This window comes from Dromaius novaehollandiae, chromosome 23 (genome assembly GCF_036370855.1).
Source record: "Dromaius novaehollandiae isolate bDroNov1 chromosome 23, bDroNov1.hap1, whole genome shotgun sequence".
Classification (NCBI taxonomy): domain Eukaryota; kingdom Metazoa; phylum Chordata; class Aves; order Casuariiformes; family Dromaiidae; genus Dromaius; species Dromaius novaehollandiae.
Window position 1 is genome coordinate 4,122,649 of NC_088120.1, and position 26,509 is coordinate 4,149,157.

Here is a 26,509-nt window from a genome sequence, read left to right on the forward strand (position 1 = left end):
CTGCTTGGAGGATGGCAGCAGGAAGGCAGTGCTGCAGCGTGCAGGGACTGGGGACAACCGCAGGAAAGAGAGCGAATGCAAGCAAGGAGAGAGGGTGGAGAGCAGGAGCGCTGCGGGAGCGGCAGTGCTGGGGAGGACTGGGAGGAGAGAGGAAGCTGTGGGCTGCCCGGGTGCCAGGGCCCTCGGGGAAGTCCTGCAAGCAGCCCAGCACCCTGCAGACCGAGGCCACCCTGAGAACTGGGGAAATCCTGCAAGATGCAATACGCAGCTCTGCATCCACTGCCGTGTGCTCCCACACACAACCTCTGAGCCGGGAGCAGGCACTTGGGCCTCACCGGCCCTGCTGGCTCAGCGAGACCCTGGGAGGCCTCTGCCTTGCTCTGTGCCCAGGCTCACCAGTGCACCCAGCCACGCTGAGTAGTAGAGGCAGATGTGCGAAGAGCAGGAGCCTTGCTGGGCTATGTCAGAAGGGCTGAGCAGAGCTGAAGTCTATCGCACAGGCAGAACACGCCCTGATGTTAAGCAGCTGACTACCTTGGCCAAAACACTCATATTCATGTGATCAACAGACGGTTTATGCTGATTTTTTCTCAGCCAAGGGGTGCCCTAAGCTCTGCTCCAAGCAGTGCCAGAGGAGCAGGCACGGAGCAGCAAGGGGGTCATTTGCCCGTCCTGAAGCAAGGCCTCATGCCCTAACCTTGGTCGATCCTCCGGCCGCCCAGCCTAGCGGGGACACACACCACTGGGAAGGCCGGCCAAGCGCTCCAATCAGTGCACACAACCAGCAACGAGGAACTTAGTTATTCTTTTATTTATAAACAAATCAACATAAAATAAGTGCAGAGGAAAGCACTGGCTGACCCCGCACGGGGACCTGTCTGCAACGGGCCAGCGAGATCAGCATTGGGTAAAAATGAGAGGGTGTCTCTGGGCCAGCGCTGTGAGCAACAGGGCTCTGCGAGGTGGCCAGAGACCCACCTCCCTCAGACCACACTGGTCCAGCAGGGATTGCAACTGAGACTTTGCTGTACAACAAAAAGCCTTATTATTACTTTGGGTTTTTTTTGTTTGTTTCAACTTTCCCCTTAGGGGTAAACCTGACCCAGTGCAAGAGGCTGGTGGGCTTGTTCACCACAGGAGCCCTTTCCGCTGCTGGCTTGGGCCCTCGAGGCTTGAAGGGAAGAGGGTGCGAGATGTTTCTTTGTATGTAGAAGAGGGTGAGCTAAGGGCAGGAAAAGAAAGAAGTGCTTGCAAAGTAGATTCCCCGTCCCAACCCTTCGGTCAATGCAGAAAAGAAGTGTGTGTGCATACGTAAGTGCGCTGTATGTGCATGCGTGTGCACGTGTGCTGAGACAGCCCACAGCTCTGGACCTCCACCATGACTCTCCCAACAGTAAAGACAAGGTCAGCTCTTCCCTGGCTTGTCCCAAGTGGGGGCACAAGATGCTCCAGGGGCTTGTGCAGCCCTTGTTTCTACAGAAAGGTTGCAGAGGGGGACAGGAAGTCCGTTGCCAGCGGAGTCCCCGGCCAGACTCAGAGCGATCCAGGGTTAGCAAGCTCCAGGCTGCCGCGAGCCGGGGGCCTGGCTTCGGGAAGGGCTGGGTGGCCTCCACTTAGATACTTATATTGCAGCTGCAGCTGGGGACAACGCAATTGGGACAGCAGATTACTGCTCAAGTGCCATCAAAAATAAATACATTAGACTGTCTGAAACAAACAGGTGCCCCTGGGTAGGGCAAGACCTTGCAGGAAGAGCAATGCAAGGCCTGGTCACCAGGCTGGGCTCCTCGGACTCCCAGACCCAACACTCTCTTGCACATGCTGAGCTGGGACGGACTCAAACACCAGAGGACCAGGAGGGCCCACTGGCAAGACAAACTTTTACAGTTCTGGCTAAAAATCTCCAAGGGTTGCGAGTTCAACAACAGGTACAAAAAACATTTCATCATTTTAAACAGACAACTCCTTATAAAAAAAACAAAAACAAACAAAAAAACAAACAAAAAAAAAAAAGGAGAGAAAGATCAGTCGAGTCCTGCAGCATCCATCCAGTCTCCACTGCCAACCCAAACGCTAGCACGGAGGGCCCGTCCTTGGCACGGGTACGCCGGACCCCAGCCACGCACCTCACCGAGTTTCCCCACGGCTCACGCCACGCTCCCCAGCAGTGCTGCGTGCTGGCCGCGTGGCATCATCCCAGCTGCGCTTCCTCCCTGGCCTCCCCAGTCAGAAATAAATACGAAGGCCTCCATCCCCAGCCCAGTGTCACCAGCACAAGGAAGGCCAGAAGTTAAGGGCAGGCACAGCTCTGCCTCCGAAGGGAGGTGAGCGTGCCCAGGGATGGGCAAGCAGGCTGGCGGGACCTCAGCACGTGCCGCGGCTCCCACCTGTTTGTGGAAGACTGGGTATAGGATGGTGGTTGTTCTAAGCTAGCCATAGTATCACGAGAGTTGAGGGTGAATCCCAGGCGCCGTCTCTCTCTCAGCCTGGCTGACCAGAATGGCACAGTGAAGCGCAAAGTGTCCAGCATCCTGGGGTCCACTGCCCGTCTGACGTGAGCTGAGGAGACAGGAATCGAGGACCACCTGGAGCAGGCAAGGCCAGGAGAGCAGGGCTGGTAGGAAATGTGAGAGCAACGCACTCCTGCAGCAGAGCAAAAGAGGATCCAGCACAACCGCCCAGTCCCTGACAGGCTCTGCCAAAGCTCCCATCCAGAGCAGCTCCTCAGTCCCAAGGCAGAGGGACCAGGAAATCACAGAGAAACACCGGCTCAGGAGCACAGTCTCCCTGCTTCCAACAGGACATCCACGACTCGAGTTTGGTGTGAAGCCCCGGGGCCAACAGGTTGTCGGTCTCCTTCCAAAAGGCCTCAGGGGCCTGGCTGCCAGAGGAAGGAGTGGGCGGCTGGCTGACTGGATCCTTGCACCAGTCCGGGGTGTTTCTGAGAGGTGTCCATCTGCGGCATAAATGGGTGTGTGTGCATGCGTACCTGTCTGCAGGTGAGTGCGCGTATGTATGGACAGGAGCAGTGTTTCCAGGATCCATCCTGCCAAGCGTCCTCTCAGAACTTGCCTTGCTTTAGCTTGTCGATATGGTAGGTGAGCTTCAGGGCTGGCCCCAGCTTCAGCCCCATGTACTTCATCATCATGTCACTCCGCAGCAAGAGCAGGGCTTTCCCGTCAATCTCCTGCAAGAAGGAGAAACAACACCACCAACCATGAGCCTGTCTCTCCTCCCAGCCTGTCATTGCCAAAACTGCCCAGGGCGACGCTCAGCTGTCACAAGAGAACTGCTGGACAACCGAGCGCCTTTTGGCTCTGGCTGCCTGCTGACACCTTAGGGTCAAGGCAGAGTCTTGTCCTCACAGCTCATTCTGGTTTCTATTTGCCCAGCATGAAATGCTGCTCAAAGCAGCCCACCAAACAGTGCCTATGGGGCAGGCCCCTGCCATTCACACTTGTAAGCCCAAATCCCTCCTGCTTAGCCAGGTCATGCCCCAAAAGGTGATGGCTAAAGCAGCACTGCTGGGCACGAGAGCACAGCTCAGAAGCAAAGGAGGTGGGTTCCACATAACCACAGCATCCCCAGTGCGAACAGTCCTCTGCATCCTGCCCCGTCTGCAGCACTGGGGGTTCAGACCTTCAACAAGTGTTTGGCGCCAGGATATCTATTGAAAACCTTCTGTTGGATGATCTAGTAATAAACAACCAGGTGCTATGTCAAGCTGGGGATTAGCAAATCCTAAATGGAAACAGGAAGCAAGGAAAAAAAAAGGGATCAGGAGAACGAGCTGCTCCAAAGTAGAGGAATCTCCTGGGTGCTGATAAATGGAGCAAACTGCTTTAGCTGTACCTCAGGGCTGCAAAGGACTTTGGCACTTACAGATCTCCAACCATGAACCTTTCTGACCTTGCACACTTGCACTCAAGCCTTCTTGAGGCAAGAGCAGTGCACAGGAAAAGTCTGTCACTCAAAGGCATCCTCACCCCAAGGCAATACAGGGGAACCATTCTGGAAGAAGATACACTGACCCTCAGACCAGTCCTATTGTGACACATACAGCATGTGCACACTGACCTTTATCATAGGAAAAGAGGAAAAATTACCATGCTGAAAATCAAGATCACAGATGGAGGCAAAAGACAAAAAACTCTTAAAGAAAAGGCCACGGCATAAAGTGGATTTCTGGAGTTTCTAAAAGTCCCTACAGTTGGCAGAGGAACAGGGAAACAGCATCTCATCTCCAGCAGGGATGATTCCAAGTGTCTGATGCTTTACAGCTGAGACAAACATGCCCCTCACTGGGGCTCAGGAAAGGAGGGATATGAAGCTTGAAATATCTGCAGAACAGCTTTCTACTTAGCATCTGCTAACAGATGATTTTCAGACCTCACATCCCTTGCAGCATTCCTTCTCAATATCTTGTTTTGGCTTGTCCAGAACAAGATAATGAGAAGGACAAGTTGGACAAGTTGTTGTTGATAGCCCAGTTTTCATGAAGAAAATATTAATTGAATTATAAAGGAAAGTAAGAACCCCCTCAACCTCTTCCAAAACAGAAAACCCTATCCTACAGTGATGCTCAATTAGGTCTCAAACTTAGTAAGATCTCCAATATTTTCTGGTATCAAGTTTGTTCTGCTTTTCCCTTCTTAAAATGAAAGGTAAGTTTTTCTCAGAATTGCCAACACAGGGGACTTTAACCTCTCAGCAGAGGGCTGAACGCTCTCTTGCATAATTAAACAGAATATTTTTCAATTACTGGTTGTTCTAAAATGGAAACTAATTAAAAAAAGAGATAATGTCTCAGCCCCATCAGCAGAAAGAACTGCACTACCTCCCTCTTCTCCTGCCCGGGGAAGGAGTCTGTAGGTCTCCACTTACAAAATTATTACAGACCTGCAGGACACACAAGATTCACAGTTCCAGCAGCAACACAAACAATGACACTCAGCACACAGAGCAAAGTCACTCCAGTACTGTCCCAGGAAAACACTGAGTGTGGGTTCCACTTCACATGTGCAAGCAGGGCAACTCACTTCTCAAGACCCGACACACCAAGCTGAAAACATGCTTAACTGCTTGGCTGGAATACAACCTAACCACACAGCTCTTCGCCACTTCCCGCTTGTGCAAAGTACTTTCTTCTATGTTTCTTCTGACTTTAAAAGCATTACCAGATATAACATGAAATGAATCAAAAGGCAGAGGAAAGATGAACTACCTGGTAGGAATCGGGATGCAGAACTGCCAATATTTTTATAACTTCAACTGTACAAATTCCATGTTGTGTCTGTAGCTGTTTTACACTTAAGGACATGCACACAGACCAGAACATTAGAGGATCTCCTTTTATAGGAAATGGTGGAATAGCAACTCAGTCAATGAATTTCACCTGGGACATTTGTCTTCTCACTAGAAGGTGAATTTTAAGATTCCAAGGTGAACATTTTTTTGTGTTTTTGGTGCTAAGGATACCAGATTTAAATCCAGCTAAGGGCTGAATTGTTTATATGCACAGAGGCAGCAGCAGTAGAAGGTTTAAGTGGGCTACCATGTCTTCACTTCTGTGACCTGAAGAAGAGGAATCCCAAGCCTGAAGATGATACTGGCAAGATTTATGAAAATGTTTTTCATAGGACAAAACTTTGGCTGGTACAGGGTGCTGCTGTTCTTAAGACTTTCCTAGATTTTCCTCACGTGATGACCTGTCCTACATCCATATACATATATACAGACATATTTACATGTTTTCGAAAGAGGTCAGCGTGGGGTCCCAGTTGTGGATCAGCTTCTCGTATGAACTGCATCACTTCCTCCACTGTCCAGGACGAGGGGTCTCGGCTGTTCAGCCGCGAGACATCTCGAGATCCAAGATATCTATCTGAACCTGGAGAGTATAATTGCAAGACAGCAGCAGTTATTTAAAGCATAGCTGCAGCATCATTCCAGCAGTTATTCACATTTAATCTACCACTCAGTCTCCTTTCTTGAAGCAGTGGCAGAGACAATGCGAGGGCACATCCCAACCATGTCCAAGAGAACCCTGTTGCACAAGTCTAGCACCTAAGCCTTATTGTCTCTCTTCAGGCCTTACTTTCAGAGCAGCCTTCTACAGCCAGCCCCTTTATTTCCCCTAAAATCCAATTTTCCCTCAACCTCTTTCAGCTCACGTTTGCCCCACCGTTCCTACTCTCTGACTTCCTTGCTCATCTGCTAACATTTCCCATCTTTGTAGAAAGCAATCCTCTGTTCCCATTTGTTTCCCCAAATACCATCTCTCCCCTTCCTTCCCTTCCCTTCCCCACTCAGAACACCGTCTTTAGCAACTTTAACATGGCAAAGTCATTTTATGTTCTCATAGGCTGCATTTTCTGTTGGACCGAGTCCACATACAAAATCCTGTTGTCTTTAAACACTACGGGAGTTAATGAAAGTCCCTTTCCCAAATTGCTGGAATCGGCACAGCCTATTGCTTCAGCTCTTCTGTGCAGCATTACTTGTACACACAGATGCGGGGGGAGGCAGATAAACCAAGGTATCAGTGACCTGGCTTTGTAAGAAGCCTTTACTGATGTCACATACATAAATTATACCATTGCTTTGCAAACACTTAAATTTGACAGGTGCTGATTTACTGCAATTATCAGCTCTCCTGCCTCTATTCCTCGATACACTCTTCTATATGCGAGTATCATTCATGCATCCACACATCCTCCTGGACACCCATCCCAGCTCCCACCCTACTCAGACAGTTCTCAACTCCCTGGCTACTCCCAATCCATCCTCCCTGATTCAGACACCAATTTACCACTTTGACAGCCCCAGTGGATATACCCCCTAACCACACCTGCAAATTCAACTCTTACCTACCCGTTCCTATCTACTGACCTCCAAGACCCCATCTAGTCACTAAAGCAAATAACTGACCCTGCGAGCATCATCTTATCCATATTTCCACCCACCCATCTGCCATGTCTCTAGAACTACTGTTAAACCTAACAGACTACCTGTTTAACAGTGTAGAGGCCAGTCTCTGGTACTTGCTGAAGTTAGAAAGATGTAACTGGAGTTAGAAAAGCCCTTTATTGCCAAATTTACAATCGGAGGGCTGGCTTCTTAACTCTCTTACCCCCAGAGCTAAGCCTACGCAAGGCAGAGGTACTGCCCTGAGTGAGGCTAGAGGGTTGGTGCAGGTGCCTGTATCCCTGCAGGCGATAGTCTCTGGAGCTCCTGCTGTGGCTTGATGAATTGACAGAGTTCAAGGCAGAGTCCATGGGGTCCAGGCGAGGTTCCAGGGGACCTGGGAGGCCATCTCCCAGGACAAAGGTTTCACCTGGAATGGCACCAAGCTGCAATTAGTACACGTGCTGCCCAAAGTTACGATCTAACAGCAGAAAGCAGAACTGAACTACAGCAAAGGCCACTCTGGGTGCACAGCGCTCGCATGCAGCAGTGAGAACCGGGTTCAAACAACTGGACTAGTCTTCTCTAAAGCACAAAAATAAAGAAAGATGCACTGCTGAAGTGCTGCAGCTTGGTGTTTACCTGGCAAGCTACAGTCCAACCAGCCGACAATGATCATGTTGGATACCCAGATTTGAGCAATGGCTACTCTGTTAATGCCAACACCAGCTTCTGCCTGCATTCCCACATCCTCTTACTGATTTCACAGGACCTTTCTTCGATAGTACAGCAGACCAGTGGCAGGCACGGTGGAGGGTTGCCTGTTCTCAGTAATGACAACACTTCTTGATGTCAACAGATACAGAACTCATCAGCTCTTAGCTGGGCAAGGAGGTTCCCAAAGATCCAGTCAAACTCGACACGCTTATTTGTTAACTACAGGCATTAGCATGCAAGGAAACGGCCCAAGTCGTTGGGACTGTGGAGGATTTTTAGCAAGCGCCTCATGCCTTGGACTGGATATCAGCATACACAGAGCGAGCTTGAGAGCCTCCTCTGAGCCTCAGCCACGCTGCCACAGTCAGCCAACTCTCTCACACAGGCTGATCCTCTGGCCCCAACAGCAAGGTGCTGGTAATCAGATGCTGACCCGTTTCAACTTTGTGCTGGGCTCTTTTTAATTGCCAGAAAAATTGGTGACCAACAACCTCTGCATCCAGGCTACTGTTCTCCTTCCTTTGAATACGGCATACATGGAGGTAAGGACAGCTGAGTCCTCAGCCTGGACACAACCTACTGCAGGTCCTACTGCAACTGCTCATCCATTCTCTCCAGTTGCAAGAGGACTCCACTGCTAGGATGTACACAGGAGGGACAGCGCAGAAGGCTCTATCTGTGCAGGGGTCTCACTGTGAGACTGGCTTCCTCACCTCCTCTTCCAGAGATACATTTAATTTGCAGCTGTCAATGACAATGTTAGGACTGAGAGACTGAGGAAACTATCCTGGATATTATATTGTACTGGCTAAGCCTGATCTGCAGATTAGCAAGCGAATGTTGTATCTACGAAATATTTCCCTTTGCGGTTATACTATGAAAACTTCATCCTAGGACCACATGTTAGTAGATTTTACTATGGCACAGCACAACCTAGTCTCAATCCAGGTGGACCTGATGCTGCAGGAGTCATACTCAGATACCTGGGTTCTTTATTATGAAATACCTGGCAAATTGTACAGTGGAAGACGAAAACAGTTCCTAGAATGAGGTGTACTGCCCGTGTACTACACCCTGGGCTACGCCACTGCACCTGGTTGGGATTCGGAGCACCTTTACTAGTGCCTGCAAAGAGACTCTTAAAACAGTTCACACTTTTGAGCTGCTGCCATTCAAACACTGCAGCAAGCTACATGGATGGAGAAATGAAACCAGAGAAATTGTATCTGCCAGGCCTGGACTTCTTCCCTGGACTTCACAGACCACAGGAACAGCAGGAGAAAATCCAGCATGGCAGGGAAACCGGTGCCGGATAGGAGTGAAGGAAGCTTTGGAAGGTATTCTGCAAGTCTTGAATCAGAAATCCTTGTCTGATACATAGAGAGCAAGTGAAAACGTCTATCCACATGGAAAACTACTGACATGTGGGCCAGCCTACGGCACAGGTGACCAAGTAACAGACTTGTTAGATCAGCATTGTTTTTACTCAAGCTTTTTAAGCATGTCCAGCTGGTTTCTAAGAGTGTCAGAGGCCAAAAAAGCAAAGAACAGTAGAAATGCCTCAAATGCAGCCAGGGTAACAAAACCCAAAGGAAGGAGGGTTGCAATGACGGAGATGATAGCCTTGCATTGCTTGACTGAATTGCCAGAAAGCTGGAAAAGAGGAGCATTACCATTTATAAAATGGTATAAAATGGCCTTATGAGGTGAAGTTTGGGAAGCTATGAGCTGACTGCCTCAGCGTGAACTTGCCCCCAGGATCTCTACTCAAATGCAGAGAGCAATAGCATTGAAACTAGAGGATGAAAAAGGCAGAAAGGAAAGGAAAATAGCCCAAGATGCTTCCAAAGGAAATAGCCCAAGAAGCGCTCAACCTCTGCAGTATCCACATATTACTCTGGATGCTGGCAACCTGCATCTTCCTTAACTGGAGCACGGCAGCATCAACTTTGCAAGAAAGTTTGGGAAGAACTCAACACCTTTTGGACCGCACGCTGTGATGCCAGTTCGGCACCCTCACCACCATCCACTCTCAGCACAAGAAGACTGGGCAAAAAAACCCCACATTTAACTGGGCTGCTCTGGCCCAGGCTCAGATAGCACTTCGTTGCCCAAGTCTGGACAGACCCACACAGTGGATGTGATTTACACCAGCGGCACTGGGAACTTCTTCGTAGGAACTACATTTGATAACCTCTCCAACAGCAGCAAAGTCTTTGTTAAAACATGAATCACATTCCATTAAATATAAGCTTTTTGGAACATCCATGCAAAAGGGTGATGTCAGACTCATGGGAAAGTGCGGTGGCATGAGAAGAGTTAGCAGGTCACAGCCCAGTGCACTGATCTAGACATATTTATAAAAGGAAAAGGAAACCATGGCTGACACAGCAGAGACATGGGTATAGAAACAGGTCTGTGCTGCAGGGCTCCATCCTCCAGGGGATTCAAGCACCCTCTGTGAGGTAAAATCATCTCAATTCACCAAGAAGGTCCAGGACACCTGACCCAGATTTGCTACGTCAGGCAAATATGCATGTCCAACTGATAACAAAACACACCAAAGCTTCATAAGGGGATGCGTGTCAGCAAAAGGAATCATGGAGGCATGGTGGCACAGCACACACAACTGGGGTAACGTGATGGGTGGATACAGGCTTTCTAGGAAGGAGAGGCCAGGAAGGCAAGGAGGGAGAGTTGCCCTTTATGTGAGAGAGCAGTAAGAGTGCACGGAGCTCTGCCTGGGGACAGGTGAGGGCCCAGCTGAGAGCTTAGGGGTCAGGATTAGCTGGCAGATCAGCATGGGTGACATTGTGGTGGGTGTCTGCTATAGACCATCTGATCCGGAAGGAGAAGTAGGTGAGGCCTTCTTCAGACAATTGGAAGAAGCTCCATGTTTGCAGGTCCTGGTCCTCATGGGGGACTTCAAGCACCCTGGTATCTGCTAGAAGGACAACACAGCAGGGCACAAGCAATCCAGGAGGTTTCTAGACTGCATTGGTGACAATTTCCTGATATGGGTGATTGAGGAGCTGATGAGAAGAGGTGCTGGACCTCATACTTACAAAGAAGGAAGAACTGGTCAGACGTGAAGGTCAGAGCAGCCTTGGCTGCAGCAGCCATGAGATTGTGGAATTCAGGATCCTGAGAGGATTGAGCAGGGCTAAAAGCAGGATCACAACCCTGAACTTCAGAAGAACAGACTCTGGCCTGTTCAGGAATCAGCCTGGAAGAATCCCATGGGATATGGCCCTGGAGGGAATAGGGGTTCAAGAGAGCTGGTTGATATTCAAAGATCACCTCCTCCAAGCTCAAGAAAGGTCCAGCCCAACAAGCAGGAAATCAAGCAAAGGTGGCAGGAGGCTCACGTGGATGAACAAAGAGCTCCTGACTAAACTCAGACATGAAAAGGAAGCGTACAAGAAGAGAAAGCAGGGACAAGTGACCCACGAGGAATATAGATACGCAGTCTGAGCATGCATAGATGGGGTTAGGAGACCTAAAGCTCATCTAGAATTCAAACTGGAAAGGGATTCAAGAGTGCAGTTTTACTGCTAAAACATGGAGTTTGGACACAAGTATATCTGCACAACTACTGAACACCCACTGTTTTCAACAAATTACAGTCTTTGACAATCAGGTCCCCACTGTGCTGGAAGTGCAGTTTTTTAGCAAAAAGCTACATAAGTGACACTAGCTGTAAGAGGAAAAACAATGCAAGAAGTGAAATCCCCTCGTCATCTTTCCGACTTCTTGCCAAGGGCACCTACTGCTAGTCACAGCCTCAACTATTCTGTGATTCTGTGAATTTCTGAGCTGAGCTAGCAAAGACTACAGCCTGGCAGGCTGGGAAACCTCAGGTAAAACAATACATAGGTTCATGTCAGTACAACACTAAGGGCCCAGAGATCACCCTCAGAACATACTTAACTTCACAGTCAACACATTCTCATCTTTCTGATTTGAATGCACTATGATGCATTCTTTAAAAATGTGATTGTGTTCTTACATGTGCTTATGACTGTACATCCAAAGAACAGTATGAGGCCACGCAACCAGGGACTGCTTCTCTTTTTTTGCTTAAGGGGCAGAACTAAAGCTGCATGTTCATCCTCAGGTTACCTGTCTTTGGACTGGTAAGTGCTTGGCTGTAAGTATTACTACTACTTTGCAGTAAGTATTATAGAAGAGCTGGGGGCTTTTCAGCAAAGCCAGTGCAAGAGAGCTCTAAGATTTTCTTAAAAATACAAACACACAGAGAACTGTTTGAGTGAATGACCTTGGCAGAGAGGGGAGAGAAGAGTAAGGCAGAAAGAGAACGATGACTAGGTCTGTGAATGATCTGTGTCAAAAGACATCATGCTTCTGGCTGCAGCAGCACACAGACTGCTTTCAGGGCTTTATTCACAATCCTCCCACTCTTGATAATCAGCTTTGGAGTAAGGACATGGTTAATTCTTAGGCACATTTTCCTATACAAACTGCTAGTTTTAAATACAGGAGCATTGCAGGAAAGCATGCCAAGATTAGTGGTGGAGAGGCAAAGAAGAGATAATTAAACAAAGTTTAATTAAATAAATAGTCCTAAAGATTCAACAGTGCAGTTTTACTGCTAAAACATGGAGTTTGGCCACAAGCATAAATCTGATTTACACAACTACTAAACACCCACTGTTTCCAACAAATTATAGTCTTTGAAAATCAGGTCCCCACTGTGCTGGAAGTGCAGCTCTTTAGCAAAAAGCTACATAAGTGACACTAGCTGTAAGAGGAAAAACAATGCAAGAAGTGAAATCCCCTCGTCATCTTTCCGACTTCTCGCCAAGGGCACTTACGACTACTCACTGCCTTCCATTTGGCCCACTGGAAACTGTTCAGGTACTGCAGTCTGTCACACCTCTGAAACCAGTATATGCTCTGCTGAGGGAGTTAATCACCGTAAGAAGTCATTCCTCGCTCAAGAAATATTGAACATCTGAGTATTTCATGCTCACATTGTTAAAATATATCCACTCAAATACAAATGTTTCTGCCTGTACTTAAATTTTACAGTGAAGGACTTAGCTGATGGCTTGTGAGATAAAAATGAATTTTTAGAAGCTCTTTGGAACTGCACCTCGTTTCTCCCTTCCCTGTACACTTCCTGCCAGGTCCAAGAACAGACCAGGACCAACCAAAGTGCTGTAGGACGTTCAGAATGCAACAGGATCATCACCCTCATATGAAGGCTCACCTTCTGCCCCCTTGTCTCTACTTTCACAAAAAAGGCTGGAGAAATCTGGGCATCTGAACGGCATGTTCAATTCAAAGGGCAAAAGATAAATGAACAGACTTTAAAGTAGACCAAGAATCAATCTTGTATACAAGCTAACAGAGATTCCCACTCAGAGTTACCTATTATAGGAGCCTTTCTCCTTTCATTAACAATACAAAGAGGCCAACATATCCACCACCTAAACCACGTACCTTAGTCTTTAGACCATACCACCGAACTTCAAGAACAGGCAAAATACTGCATATCTACCTGCTGATGGAGTGGGAGAAAACATGTTTTTCTAATGGTTACCCAAGTACAGTGGTTGATCTATTAGAGGAGGATGTCAAGGAGATCAGAAAGGAAGTGTATCTACAGGTTAGAAATGGAGTGGGCGTTAGGGAACAATGCTTGACTTGTCAATACACTGGAATAGGTGAGACAGTTCAGCAGTTCACCTTGTTCTTTAGATCAGCTAGGTGTCAAACTTACAACTTAAATCAGCTTAGATTCTAAGTCCAAAGGGTTCTGTCACAGGGTGCAAATTCACTATCTCCCTATGACTAGATACTGGGTAAGTAATACTGAAGAACACTGGGCAATGGTGAGCGATGGAGACTGAAATGACATCTCGGTACATGGGAGGCTGTCTAATCTCAAATCTGGGATCAACAAACCAAGCCCAGCAAACTCAGTAAGAATGATGAAACAGTGGATCTAACAAGATACTAATAGACCATAAAGCCACTGAATGCTCATCAACTAAGTCTCCAGCAATTTTTTCAGCAATATATTACAAAGAATTGAGACTAATAGCTTGGCAGTTTTCACAATCCATGAAAAGAATTTTAGTAAGGCTGAAACTCCAGTCCTACCTTACAGAGTGCTTACAATTCAAAACAAAAGGGAAGGCAGAAGAATATTTACTGAAGGCTCCTCCTCAGGCTCAAAAAGTCCTTTAACTACCTGGACACCCTGGAAATCTCCCACTTGCTTATACACATATGCATGTGAAACCTACGGACCACACACCAAAGAGCACATTTCCGCAATTACTTTTGAGAACACGGCACAGCACATCTGCCCTAGTGTTACTTGCCTGGTGTTGCAGAAAGCAGTAGTGCTCTAGGACCCAAGATGTAATTTGGTTTAGCTGGTGAAGCGTATACTAGTAAAACGCGGTGCTATTCAGCAATGACTGCAGGGAACAAGATGGAAAAAGGCAGCAGGTTCCCTGCAGATTAGCATCTGTAGAATACACTGCAGCAAACGATCATGGGAAAATTCAGGGGGAGACTGACTGAAGCAACTGAATCCTTTTATGACCATTAATCCCATGTAAATCAATGGAAGCTAAAATGCAGATTTGTGTGTTATGTTTTATGGTATTAGATGATCACTATCAGGATTAGAAAGAATTCTCCCTGCCTTCCACATGCCTTCCACAACTGGTTTGTGTACCTGCCTTGGTGTACAACATTTTCTCCAATTCCTTCTGAAACGTCAAGCACCAACTCATGCCAGAGACAAAGAAAAGCAGACTTCCTAAACCCATGGCTTAATTTGGCACAACAAATCTAATTCTGCTATATCCATTACAAGTCACTATAAACAGCCAGCTTTGGGAAGAGATGCTGTGCTCACCTTCCAAAGGGTGATGGTCATTCTTTGGTAACTTGGGGGAGAGAGGAGCACTGTATGGAGGGGAATCTTGGGAATATCGCTTTGTACCCCGGCCTGGTCCCTGCAGAGTGCCGTCTAACGAACTGCTTCTGTCTAGGAAAAGAGAACAAGCCCTATTTAGGAGTGGAGACCTTCTGGGAAATTCAGTCCTGCCAGTCATTTCAGACTTGCATCCATGCCCAGCCTGTTAACGGCCTGTTAAAACTACAACCCAACTACATCTGTCAGTGCTTAACATTTTATATTTTGCTTTGGAATTTTTATTAGAGATAAAGGAGTGGGAATAAACCCAGCAAAGAATCTTAGCTGCTGTTTGCCATACTTCACCCCAAACATCTCCCTTGATTAACTTAATCTCATTTCTCCTAGTTCTACCCCTTGGCTCATCCCACACAATTCCTGCTCCTCCCCACTCTCTTCACCTTTCGAATATTCATAACCTTTAGACGATTTGCAAATACTCTATGACATACACATTGCTTGGTTAAACTGTACTTGAATTTTTAATCTTCCCCCAAATGGATCCCTCAAGCCTCCCAGCTGTCACTGCTGCTCTTTTCCAAATGCTTTCCAATGATGAGGTTCTCTGTATTGTATGCAACAGTCAAGGCACAGTTATTCCAGCACTGTATGCACCAGGCTGGGCTGTGACGTGCCTCTTTACAGATGGATAAACACTGAACACAAAATATCAGTGGATGGATGAACACAGAGAATGAAAGTGCTAACACGGATGGGAACGGAAGCCAGCAAAGCGATACAGTTGGCAGTAGGACCATGTCTTATCTGGATGCAATATAAGGTATGGTCAATAAGAAGCAATGAAGAGGTTATTTATCAGTAACCAGTGCTTCCTGAGCCCTGCAGCCCATATGCAGCTGCGGGTGCACACGGGCCACGAGCGCTCCTGGCTGGTCCCTTTCAGCTGCCCCAAGCACAAGAGGAGCATGCCAGCCCACAGTGTGAACGTGTCTGTGGACATTGCTTGGAAAAAGAACTGAAATGCTTATAGACAAATGCCAGGAGCCTGACAGCAGCGCAGAGGAAGCTGAACTATTGGTGCAGGGCAGGAATGGGTACTGGAGGGATAACAGAAATATGGTGAAGAACAATTACAACCGGACACCAAAGGAGACGCATTACGCCAAACAAAGAAACAAAGGTAAAAATGGTTGGGAAGCACCAGACAGTCACAATTTAGTTGACTAAAGAGAAATAAAAAGGTAGAAAGCAGTATCCATTTTGATCAAAACTGACTTTGGGAAAGGAAAGGAAAGCTGCTTTTACCAAGAGAAAGCTGGGACTTGTCTCCAGGCCCCATGACTCCATAAAGGTATGAAAAGAAATCACTGTAATATCATTAGAAAGGTAAATATCGCTCAGGACAACTCACTAAGAAATATTTATTGCCCAGATAGCGATGAGAAACAAATGCTGTTAGAAACGTCCCTGGATATCTCTACACATAAAAGAGAATGAATTCCTTCACCAAACAGTTACTGAATCACAACAAAATGTGATGCGTTTTAAAGGTTCATTGTGGTTTTGTTCTGGGTTGTTTTTTTTAAATTATTTGCTTTTGTAAGTAATGCAAACACAGAAGGTCAGGTTGTAGAAAATAATTCAGGGAATTGTAAGTTAGGTCATTGCAAATTAATGAAAAGTTAAACCAAAAGTGGGTTTGTAATGAAGGTTTTTGACTTTAAAGGCCTAATTTTAAGAAAATAAGGAAACAGATTAATAGCCAGAGCTGAACTCAGTGGTCAGGATGTAAAATATATAAAAAAAAAAAAAAAAAAAAAAAAAAAAAAAAAAAAAGAGCATCTTCAGTTCAAAAGATACCATAAAAACCATGAGGGGAAGATCTTGAAGCAAAGACTCCATGTCTAATTGGATAAATACTCACTTCAAGAAAGATATGAAGAACAAGCAGATCATTTACTGGAAAAGAAAAGGAATGCACAGCAAGGAGACTTACACCTCAGAGCAAAAGTAGAGCGATACAGTGAACTTTTAACTCAGTTTGTCTTTTGACAGTGCAAAGGAAAAGACAGTACTGTATCCTCAGCTACAGAAGTAACATGTGAATGAGAAAAGAAGTAAAGGATACTGTGCAGTAATGACATGGTAAAAAGAATAAATAAAAAAAGAATAAATAAGAAAAAAAGCTTGTCTGAAAATTATGAGATAGTTTTGGCACATATTTCACCTCACCTAACTCAGGAGGTTAGCAGGGAGGAAGAGCTGTACATCTGCCCATGTCTGGGTTTATGGAAGCTTGCTCATCTCATCAAATAAAGGTACCTACTCTAGGATGTTATAACTTGCACTAACTGCACCGGTATCATCTCCTCAAATGCAGAGGCAGGTTAGGGTGACTAGCTCAGACGTATATGCCTCCATAACATCCACCTATATTCAAACAAATCCCACCCTTCGCTTTGCTTTCAGTCGCAGTGATGCTGAACACAGGGACAAGGCCAAAAGGATAACGGGAACAGGGGAAAAGGAATAAAAATAGACACCTTTGAGTAAGAAGTAAAAATCAAATAACTGAATGTATTCAAACTCGGGACCTAAGGGTACAGGACGAAACAGACACATAACTTAGAAAGCATACATGAAATCAAATTCTAACAAATCTAAGTGAAACACTGCTCAGTATGATTGGAAACACACTGCTAACGTTTAAAAAAGAGAGGGGAAAAAAAAAGTGGTCTAGGCAACTAAATGTCCAAGTCTGACCTCAGCAGTATGTAAGGTTTAGAAGAGATTTTGAATGACAGGATAAGTAAAATATGGCAGTTAAGAGCACATGGCATATACTGCAGTATGTATTCAAAGGTGACTAATCCAATAACTTCCTTATCAAGGAAAAATAACTGATTTACCAGACAAAGGAAGCGTGGTGATCTCATTCACCTGGAATTCAGCAAAGCATTTGATATGGAAAACCACCAGCTGAGATAGAGAGCATGAGGATTAGCAGAACTCTTGTGTGAACAGACATCTGGTTTGAGAGGAAAGGCAATCAATAGATCATTGAGGAAGAATACAAGACTGGAGACCGATCATCAACAAATTTTCCTGAGGATCATTCTTGAGCCTGATGTCATTTAATATTTTTATTAATGACTTTGCCATAAATTTTAGAGATTCACTGACAAAATCTGCTGATGCCTTCCAAAGTTCAGCCAGACACTGCAGGATTTGATAAACAGGGAAAGAACACAAAGAATGGAGTATCAGAAAGGAGGTAAATTCAGCAGAGCAAATTGCAGATTTGCACTTGAAATTAGCAGCAGCATTGTCCTATGAGCTGGGAACTTGTGGCTGAAAATAACAGATGAGAAGAACAGGATACGCTGCCAAGACAGGATGATTATCAGCTACTACTATGATACAGGTAAAAAAAGGGTCTTCCAGGGAGATTTCTTTAGAAGACAGAGATGCTAGTGCTTGGCACAAGGTCCTCGTGAGCTCTTCCCCAGAGTGCTATGCAGCACTCTGCTCACTTCACCAAAGTTTAATTCAAAATAGCTTGTTGCAGGAATGACAATTGAGATGATCAGGAGAGCAGACAGCCTGTCTTACCAGAGCAGATGAAAAGGCAGCTCCCCTGAAGGATATCTAACTACTTCCAGAAGGAAGGGAACCATATTAAGCTAAAAGACAATGCATTAAGACAGGGAGAAATGGATATCAAGTTGCCCAACAATAAATTTGGGATAGAAATTGCAAAATAGCTCCTTCTATTAGAACAAAAAACCTTGGAAGAGCCTCTAGTGGAAGAGCAAAAACCGCAACTGATTCCACATAGGACTCAGAGTTTATTAAAGTAATATTGTATGCCATGGTGCCTGTAATAACAGGATGCTGGACTCAGTGACTCAGAAGGTCCTTCCATTCCTATTTTTTCAGACGGCTCCAGATTGGATCTACCCTTTCAAAACACTCCGTAGCCCAGCTCCTTTCCTATTCACAGCAATCACCTCATTTTCTTGCAAATCTACTGTTTCCTGATGTATAGTTCAGTTTATATCCCTTTATTTGCATGAATATGCTTTATCAAGACTGAGTATCATGATGCAGTTCTACAGCAGCATTATCTGGTGTAAGAGCTGCTGCAGACCTACCTTCTCCTGCCCCAAGCATATCCATGACTTCTCCATTGCATCTACGGCGGTGCTTCTATAATAGTTAAGTGAGCTTGTTCTGGGAACTGAGACCAGTTCCCAATTCTAATGAATAAACGATTCTGGAAGAATCAGCCCTATTCAAGCACACAAGCACCTGTGTCATACAGGATACAAAGCAGGAAACATGGCGTTGAAGGCGAGATCACGGCAGCCCTGACTTGGTTTGATTTAAGCTGAGGTAAAACTGCATCCTCATTCTTCCATGACCAGCTCGAGCCCCTCAAACTTACTGGTACTATTTCTTTGCCCTCATCAGATGTCACTGTAATGTGTAGATAACAATCTTTATCATCTTCTTTCAGGTGCTTGAGAAAGATGTTAGAATGACTGGATCCCCAGTAATCTCTGAGGCATCACTGTGAGCTATGTGACTAGGTGTTACTATTTCTCTGGACTGTGGTTAATCTTTCTTTAACTCCTGTAAACACTCAAACAAGCAATTCAGGATAGTCAGATCTTGGCATCATGTCTTATTTGGTGCCCTGCATAAGCTTCTCTGTAACTCTGGCCTTGCTCTTTCTAGTCCTCCACCCTGCCATGCAGCCCAGCCCTTGGAGCAGACACAGTAAGTGTTCCACAGTGGCTAATGTGGGCTACAGGCCCCTCTCCACCCGAGGCTGCTACCATGCCCAGACCTCAGGTCCTCTTTCACACATTCCAGTTTTGCTCCTTCTCCCCATGACAGTTCCACACAGGAACTTGAGGATTCCTTCTAACTGGGGATTACCTAAAGTGGTAACCTCTAGTCTCAGCAATTTCTAGTCATGCCACTCTTGTACCTGCCACAGCAGCCAAACTGCTTCCTACAGCCCCTCTTCTTACCCCAAAGCAAAGCTTCCTGCTCCTGGCATTGCTCACTCCCAGTTGAGCCACATGCTGGTTCTAGCACGGCTCTGCTTAGTCTCAGCTTGCAGGCAGCTGATCAGCCACGGAGGAAGCACAAGACAGTCAGAGATTCACATGCTCTTTACATTGCTGCTAAACCCTTCCCCTAAACAAGGTTGCTTGGAAGTCCAGCCTGGCCCTGACACACTGTTGGCATCAGCATCCTTCCCGATGGTTCCTGACAAGCATGGGGATGAGAGGGTGGATAGGGGGAGCAGAGAAGCAGAGCACAGAAAGATGCAAGTGAGGCAAAGTAGCATTACACTGTTGCTCCCCAGCCTCATGCTTAGCAACTTTTCCTTAAATGGTTCTTTCTAAGGGCTTATCCTTTCACACTAGAAATTCTTGCTTTGAAGATAAGAGCCACAATTATCCAGAGGATTAATTTGGAAAGACCTCAAACAGCACAACAGAGCTATTTTCTGACTCTAGAGGCAGAAAGGTAGTGGAGGAAGTAAGACAGGACAGCAGATCAGCAAGTCAACTATGTAAAGAGGGTGCAGATTTTTGTCCCCTCCATGACTGGAATTCCTGTAGGAGCAGTATCCCCACAGCCACACAGCCAGCTTCCAGTAGGCAGGTATTGCCCCAGAGTTTGCTGCCACTAGCTAGTCCTGAGGAGAAATTGTTTGTCTTGGTTTCTAGTGCCTTTGCTTACTAGAGATTTTGCAACCCGATGATTTGCATCGTGGCATGAGCTATCTTGCCGGGGGCGTGTTGCTTCAACACTGTGGAGCATCAACCATGCCAAGAAAAAAAAAGGCACCTATGCCTTAGATACCTGCAGCGTGTTTCCATCCCTAAAAAGGCTGAGCTTCCTTGCTTTCATTGAGGGCTAGGTGTGCTGTCTGCTGGTATCACATTCACAGCCATGATGGAAATTGCTCTGGTAGGAGTTAATTAAATTTCTAATTACATTTTACCTGCTGCAAGTTATCACTCTTCTGTTTCTTACGCAGAGATTTCCACCTTAATTCCTAACTGGATGAAGTCACTATAATCAGATTACAGGAAGCGGGAAGGACTGAGGGACAAGGAGAGAAGGAAAGACAGTGAGACAGCACGGATGAGCGGAAACCTACAGGCACAGACGGAAATCAGACCGACAGGCAAAAAATACAGCAACTTGAATTCTGAGCAAAAAGATCCCTGAGGGCATGTGCATGACACTAGGTGTTGTGCAATGAACTCTGCAGAGAGGGCTCTGGAAAACACGCTCTTGCCCCCTGAGATAAAGGATAAAATCTGGGTTAAGACATGGAGCGTCTGGGGTCCCTACGATACCACCCCCGCCCCAGCTCCTACCTGGTAGATACCTGTCGTGGTCGTACTCGTGTGAGCGCTGCATGTGGCTGTTCTGAGTGAAAGGCTGGTTCCCAAAGAGGTTGTCACTGCGAAGATTGTGGCAGAGTTTCTCCAGGAAGCGGAGGACGTAGGTGATACTGTTTACTGCTGGCAGGTTCAGAGTGTGCTGTTCCCGATCAAACACAGCTGGAGACAGAAACAAACAGAGCCCAACACGTAAACCCCCAGCAAAGGCAGGAGACTACGCCCAGGGCTGCACAGCCAGCTTCTGTATCTCAGCATCACTGGTCTAGACTAGAGCAAACAAAAGCCACTGCCTTCCGCTGGCTGAACGCTGGCGAGCTCACTTCCCTGGGACAGGCTAAAACCAGTCTGCTGCACCCAATATTAAGTATGAGTTTGCAGTGTCTGAGAAGCTGTGTTAAAGGCAATGGAAAGGCATTCAAGGAGGGGCCTGCACTCCCAACATCTGGGTAAACATGGGCTTAAAAATACAATTAGAATTCAGGGAAAGGGGAGGAGAAGCTTTAAGGCATTTCTTTTCATTGGAAGTTCTGAAAATCCCACCCTTTCCGCTTCCTCCTGGGGGTTCAGGCAATCCTGAGGGGATGACAGGTGAAGTATGATGCTCCCCAGGCTAAGACAAAGGTTGCGTATTGCCTTCTCCAGCAGCTGCGCCTGGAGGACATACTACTAGGAACACTTTGCTCTGAGTCACCCGTTAGTTGTTGCTTCACTGACACAAATGTTTGGCAAGAAAGAGAAGACAGAAATCTTCTGTCTGCTTGTGGCCCTTGACTACATAAAGCTTCAGAAGACACAGCTTCCAACAAGAAATTTCTTGCTAGGATACCTCTGAAGGCACAGTACTGTAGGCCAGTTCTCACCTGAGATGACCTCTCCCCCGTGGCCTTGTTTTAAGAAGGAAAAGACGGTTTTCTGATGATAAGCGCAATCAATGCAGGCCTGCACTGCCTGTTGCAGGACAACAGAAGCCCGAGCTGGTCCAAAATGGTCAGGCAGCTGCTGAACTTTCTTCTTGTCTAGATGGGGCCCAGTGCTGCCGTTCTTGTTCAAGTAAATGCAAACTGCCAAGATGAGAGATATGTTTGCCATTAACCCACTCAAGAAAGCAAGAAACGGATGCCTAAAAGCCAACCTGAGAGATGCCCAAGTTTTAAGACTGTCCGACCACTCACATGGGGGATTCATCATGACTGCCAGTCTGCAACCTAACAGCAGAGTCCCATTTAGAAGGGAATTATCCCTAAAAACTGCCTGGCTCACACTCACCTTCCAAGCTGCTACTATTTTTCCTGTTCTTTCCCCAGTGCTCAGGCTCCCAAAGGCAGGTTGCAATGTGGTTCCCATGCCAGCCAGAAAGCATGGCTGAAATGTTTAAAGGTGCTGAAGCAGCCCCCACTTTTCACAGACTCTCCTAGAGTTTGGGGAAACTGGGTTCTTTAGGTTCCTCTGAAAATTAGCCAATTATGTTTTGGGGAAACAGAGAGCTCAGCCCATATTCACTGCTTGACAGAACATATAAAATGCAGGTTTGCATTAGACTTTCCTTTCCAGATTCATCTTCAGCTATATCCCAAAGCTGTAGCAGAGCATACAATCTGCGCTGGCTGCTGCTACACCTTTCCTGTTCCCTCTTGCCCAGTTATTCCGGTTCCCTTGATATCCTGGCTGAAGTTGAACAGACCATTTGCCACTGTCATTCAGCAGGAGTCACTCTGAATCTTGCTGTAGCTTCAGCAACTGTTTCTGGAAAGATTTGAGAGATCCAGTACTCTGATCTCACGAGATAGGTGCTGCACACAACACTGTCTCTAGGCATGATGGGTCACAAGAACTCCCCTTCCAGAGCTTTTGAGTCACTAATGTGTGTGTGGTAACTCAGGGAAAGGGGTCTCTGTACTGACAGAATGGACTTGCTACCTTCCTATGATTCCATATTTCTGATACAGAAAAAGAGATAAAAGGGCAGGCGATCAGAACTTGTATGTCTCTCTTTTCCTCTAGCCACACTCTGTATTAAGTCACTCTTTTGCTTCTGGAGTTGTAATGCTTGCTGGTTTATGAAGAAAAGGGCGTATCTTGATGTGTCACTTTCTGAATGATGTAGCTTCTAGCTGTATCATCTTTTCAAGAATGTGATTCAAGACCCTTACCTGTGGGAGCCTGCATAGCAGAGCTGGGGATTGTAGCAGCGTCTTGGGGCACAGTGCTTGTATCTGGTTCTGGGGTACTGGTTGTTGGAGATGTGGGTGCTGGATTCAGCAATGTCCTAGGTTTCCTCTGCAGAAAAAGACGAGGAAATTTCTCCTTTTACCCCTGTTCTCCTTTACCGCTCATGATCACTACACTCTCTTCTCTGTATCCAACAGACAAGGCACTGTGGAACATGACACATTTCTGATGGTGATGATGGGGAGCCTTGGGAACCTACATAATCAGTATGTGTATATTTTATAAACCATGATCCTGAAAAAATAACAAGGCTGAGACCTGCACCTCTGCTTCACTTAGATTAGGTACATATGATGGACAGAGAAGGTTATTCCACTGCTTGGCCATCCTGTCATGACCACCGCATCTGCCATGCTACTCCACAGCTAATGCAGCTCCAAAGACAAAGCTTCTTGATGGAAATGATCTTTTAGACACAAACTTTCTCTAAGACTCTGAGGCTGGACTCTAAGGGATATTCCCATCCCCCTACACCCCTTTGGGCTCCTAGTTGCTGCAGTCAGATAGCCAAAGGCTGAGACAAACGTGCACAAACACACGCATGCACCATCCCATGGCAGAACTTGCAGCACTTGCTTTTCACCCGCCTGTATCAGCATCAGCTTTTACCTTACTGCCAGGCTTTGGGCCTCTCTTTCTGGGGAATTTCAAAGGCTCCACTGACTTGGAGGGTGTAGGCATGGGGTGATGGATTAGTGCTTTGGTCGTTCGACCACGCTTCTTCCCTGTTTTGCGACGCCTTTGCCCTTGTTGATGCCCCAAAACAGTCTTTGTGCTACTGTGCATGCTAGGTTTCTCCGAGTTTACTTCGGAGGCAGGTAAAGGGCTCTTTGGAATCACAACTGAAATAAAAAGAGAAAAAGCAAATATAATTAAATCAGGTGAGAATCAAAACAAGAGCAGCCTCCATCTTTAAACAGTGTCATGGAAAACCCTGCAGTATTCACAGTCCCCTGAATACACAGGCTGTTGCTCTCCATGCCAGAATAAAAACCAAAAGCACTAATTCCTGGTTCAGCGCTTGAACCATGGGATACTGTGGACTAGCCTGGATGGACTGAGCTCCAGAAGGATCATGCTTCCGGCCGTATCTTCTTCCTGAAAATAACTGCCACCTACATCTTTTAGTTATGCAAGTGGTGACCTGTCAGAGATCCTGTAAAATGCACTGAAAGCATTCCTAGGAGAAGGATCAGTCAAGACCTGCCTGACAGTCACAGAGTCAGTGCTGTGTTGGAAATCCCCTCTCTCAAGGCAGATGCCAAATTTGCTGTCCCTAATTTTCCAGTAAACTGCAATGGAAGACACTGGCTCCATCCCCGATGTCTGCAAAGACCACTACTCATGGTCTAAAGTAACAGCTCATCTTAGTTACATAAGTTGACCTGCTCCTCTCAGGTACTGCCAGAGGTAAGTGAAGTGACAGCATCTGCTGGCAGACAGCACGTGGTCCTTTCCTTATCTTCTCAAGCCTTCCATGACAAAACCAGGTCTCTAGTGTATTTACCCACAATCCCACTAAATTTGGTTATTTGCCTTTGTCAAGTTCTGCCTCAGGCTGGAGATGGGCTGGCCCAGCTCACCAGATGAATGTTTCCTTCAGATTTAAACTTCTGTTAAAAAGAAAAAAACCCAAACCCTCCTAGATTTTGAAAAATGCACAGTGACCTTTTGGATGTCTTGTTTGCCAGACCTTGAAACCTCAATGTGTATTTGAAAATGGGGGTCTGAATTAAAAAAAAGTCTTTTGAAGTGAAGCATGCTATAGTTAAGAAGAAAATCTTGGCAAAGGAAACAGAATGGAATGAAAGAATGATACCAGGATAGGATGAAACACACTGATGGTGGCACAACTGCGGGTATATAAGCAATGTTTTAAGGTTTTTCTAAAGAGAGTTTTATGAGCAGTTATTCTGAGCAAGGACTCATTCCCCTGGCACAGAAAAGCTGTTTCCTGCCTATAGCTCAGAAGAAGCAAGTTGAGCCGAGTCCAACTTTTTAGAGGTCTGGAGAAGATCAGTGGGCTGTGAGGTGACAGCAGCAAGACACAAGTCAGGAGATATTCCAGACATAAGGCACTTAGCTGACGGCACTGTTAACTACTTCACTGCTGACCAAAGCACAGACTAAGCAAATGCCATGGTTATTATGTGAAAATCTGTATAATGTTCCATCAGTGGCATCTTATTTTGGCCTTACATGAACAAGCCACTGGGGAGGGGGGACCCCACTTTGGTCTTCTGATTTGACTCCATTTCATTCACCAGCTTTGACTCTGGAGTCTCACTGTGCCCTCTCCATTGAGGCTAGATAGGAACCTGGCTTTCAGGTCCAAGAAAGCCTGAGAAATTAGTTCACTCAGGTAGCTCTAAAATAGGACAAATCTGTATATTGCAATGCAGGACTAAAACACTTCAAGAATATGGAAACTCAGACGAGGCATTCATCCAGGTCCAGGTTCTCTCCGGGAAACTCAGCTTTCCGCCACTTTGGCATTTCTGTTTCGTATGCAGTGCCAGGGGACAGCTCCACTGCTGGAGGGGATGTTCAGAGAAGCCAGCGGATCCAGGCAGCAAAGGGAGTCTAACTCCTAGTCGCGAACTAAGTGCCACAGCAAGGTCTTCCAGCAGCGGTATGTTTAGGACACGCAGGTCAAGAGCTGCAGCAGAAAAGATCCAGGCTGCAATCCGCCCTCTGCCAAAATGTACTGCTATCTTTAGTAAATCTTGTATGCACTTTAGTTCACTGCTATGAAATGATGAAACTTGCTGTCAGTACTCTACCCTCAGTGAGCACTTGGGCACTTACATGAATAACTTGCACAAAAACTGAAGTGCGAAATGTTCTGTTGTTGTCTTGCAGGTGGTTTACACGCACTCTGCACTCACTTTGCAGTGAGGTAAATAACACAATGCACAGTGCATCCACGAACTAGCTCCATTATATTTGTTATATGAGCAAGGTAAGACTTATGATACCCATAACTTTTAATTTTCTTGCTTTTGTGCAACTAGGGTTCTGTAAAGGGTACAAGAGGTAAGTACAGAGTCATTCAGTAATGTTACCCAACTTCTAAAGTAAAGTCTTTTTGTGCCAGGGAGATATAGAGAATGACTATGGAAGTAGTCATAAGGTTTTATTAGCATATGTTTGAGATTATAATATTATCGGAAACATTAACTTTGCTGGCAAAAAAAGAAGTACAATAGCACCAATGTGATTTAAGTTTAGTGCTTCTTACAGCCGAATATTTTCCAGGACACTGTGTCACCTGCTACAGGCGACAGTGTAACACAAGATCTCT

The 26,509-nt window shown here is 46.1% G+C and overlaps 1 protein-coding gene across 4 annotated transcripts in view; it reads right to left on the reverse strand.

Moving 5' to 3' along the window:
* Positions 1–789: 789 nt before the first annotated feature.
* SCMH1 (Scm polycomb group protein homolog 1) overlaps positions 790–26,509 on the reverse strand; it is an 81,843-nt gene continuing 56,123 nt past the window's right edge. For 2 of the 4 annotated variants that reach the window (XM_064524920.1, XM_064524921.1), the window contains 8 exons: positions 23,815–24,047; positions 23,127–23,253; positions 21,837–22,037; positions 20,950–21,135; positions 14,522–14,653; positions 7,133–7,336; positions 5,748–5,890; positions 790–3,187 (listed from right to left, as the gene is read on the reverse strand). In XM_064524920.1, coding sequence (XP_064380990.1) covers positions 3,062–3,187; positions 5,748–5,890; positions 7,133–7,336; positions 14,522–14,653; positions 20,950–21,135; positions 21,837–22,037; positions 23,127–23,253; positions 23,815–24,047 — 1,352 coding nt within the window. In that variant the 3' untranslated portion in view covers positions 790–3,061. The remainder of the gene's footprint in view (positions 3,188–5,747; positions 5,891–7,132; positions 7,337–14,521; positions 14,654–20,949; positions 21,136–21,836; positions 22,038–23,126; positions 23,254–23,814; positions 24,048–26,509) is intronic. The other 2 variants (XM_064524922.1, XM_064524923.1) reach the window with 2 other exon arrangements.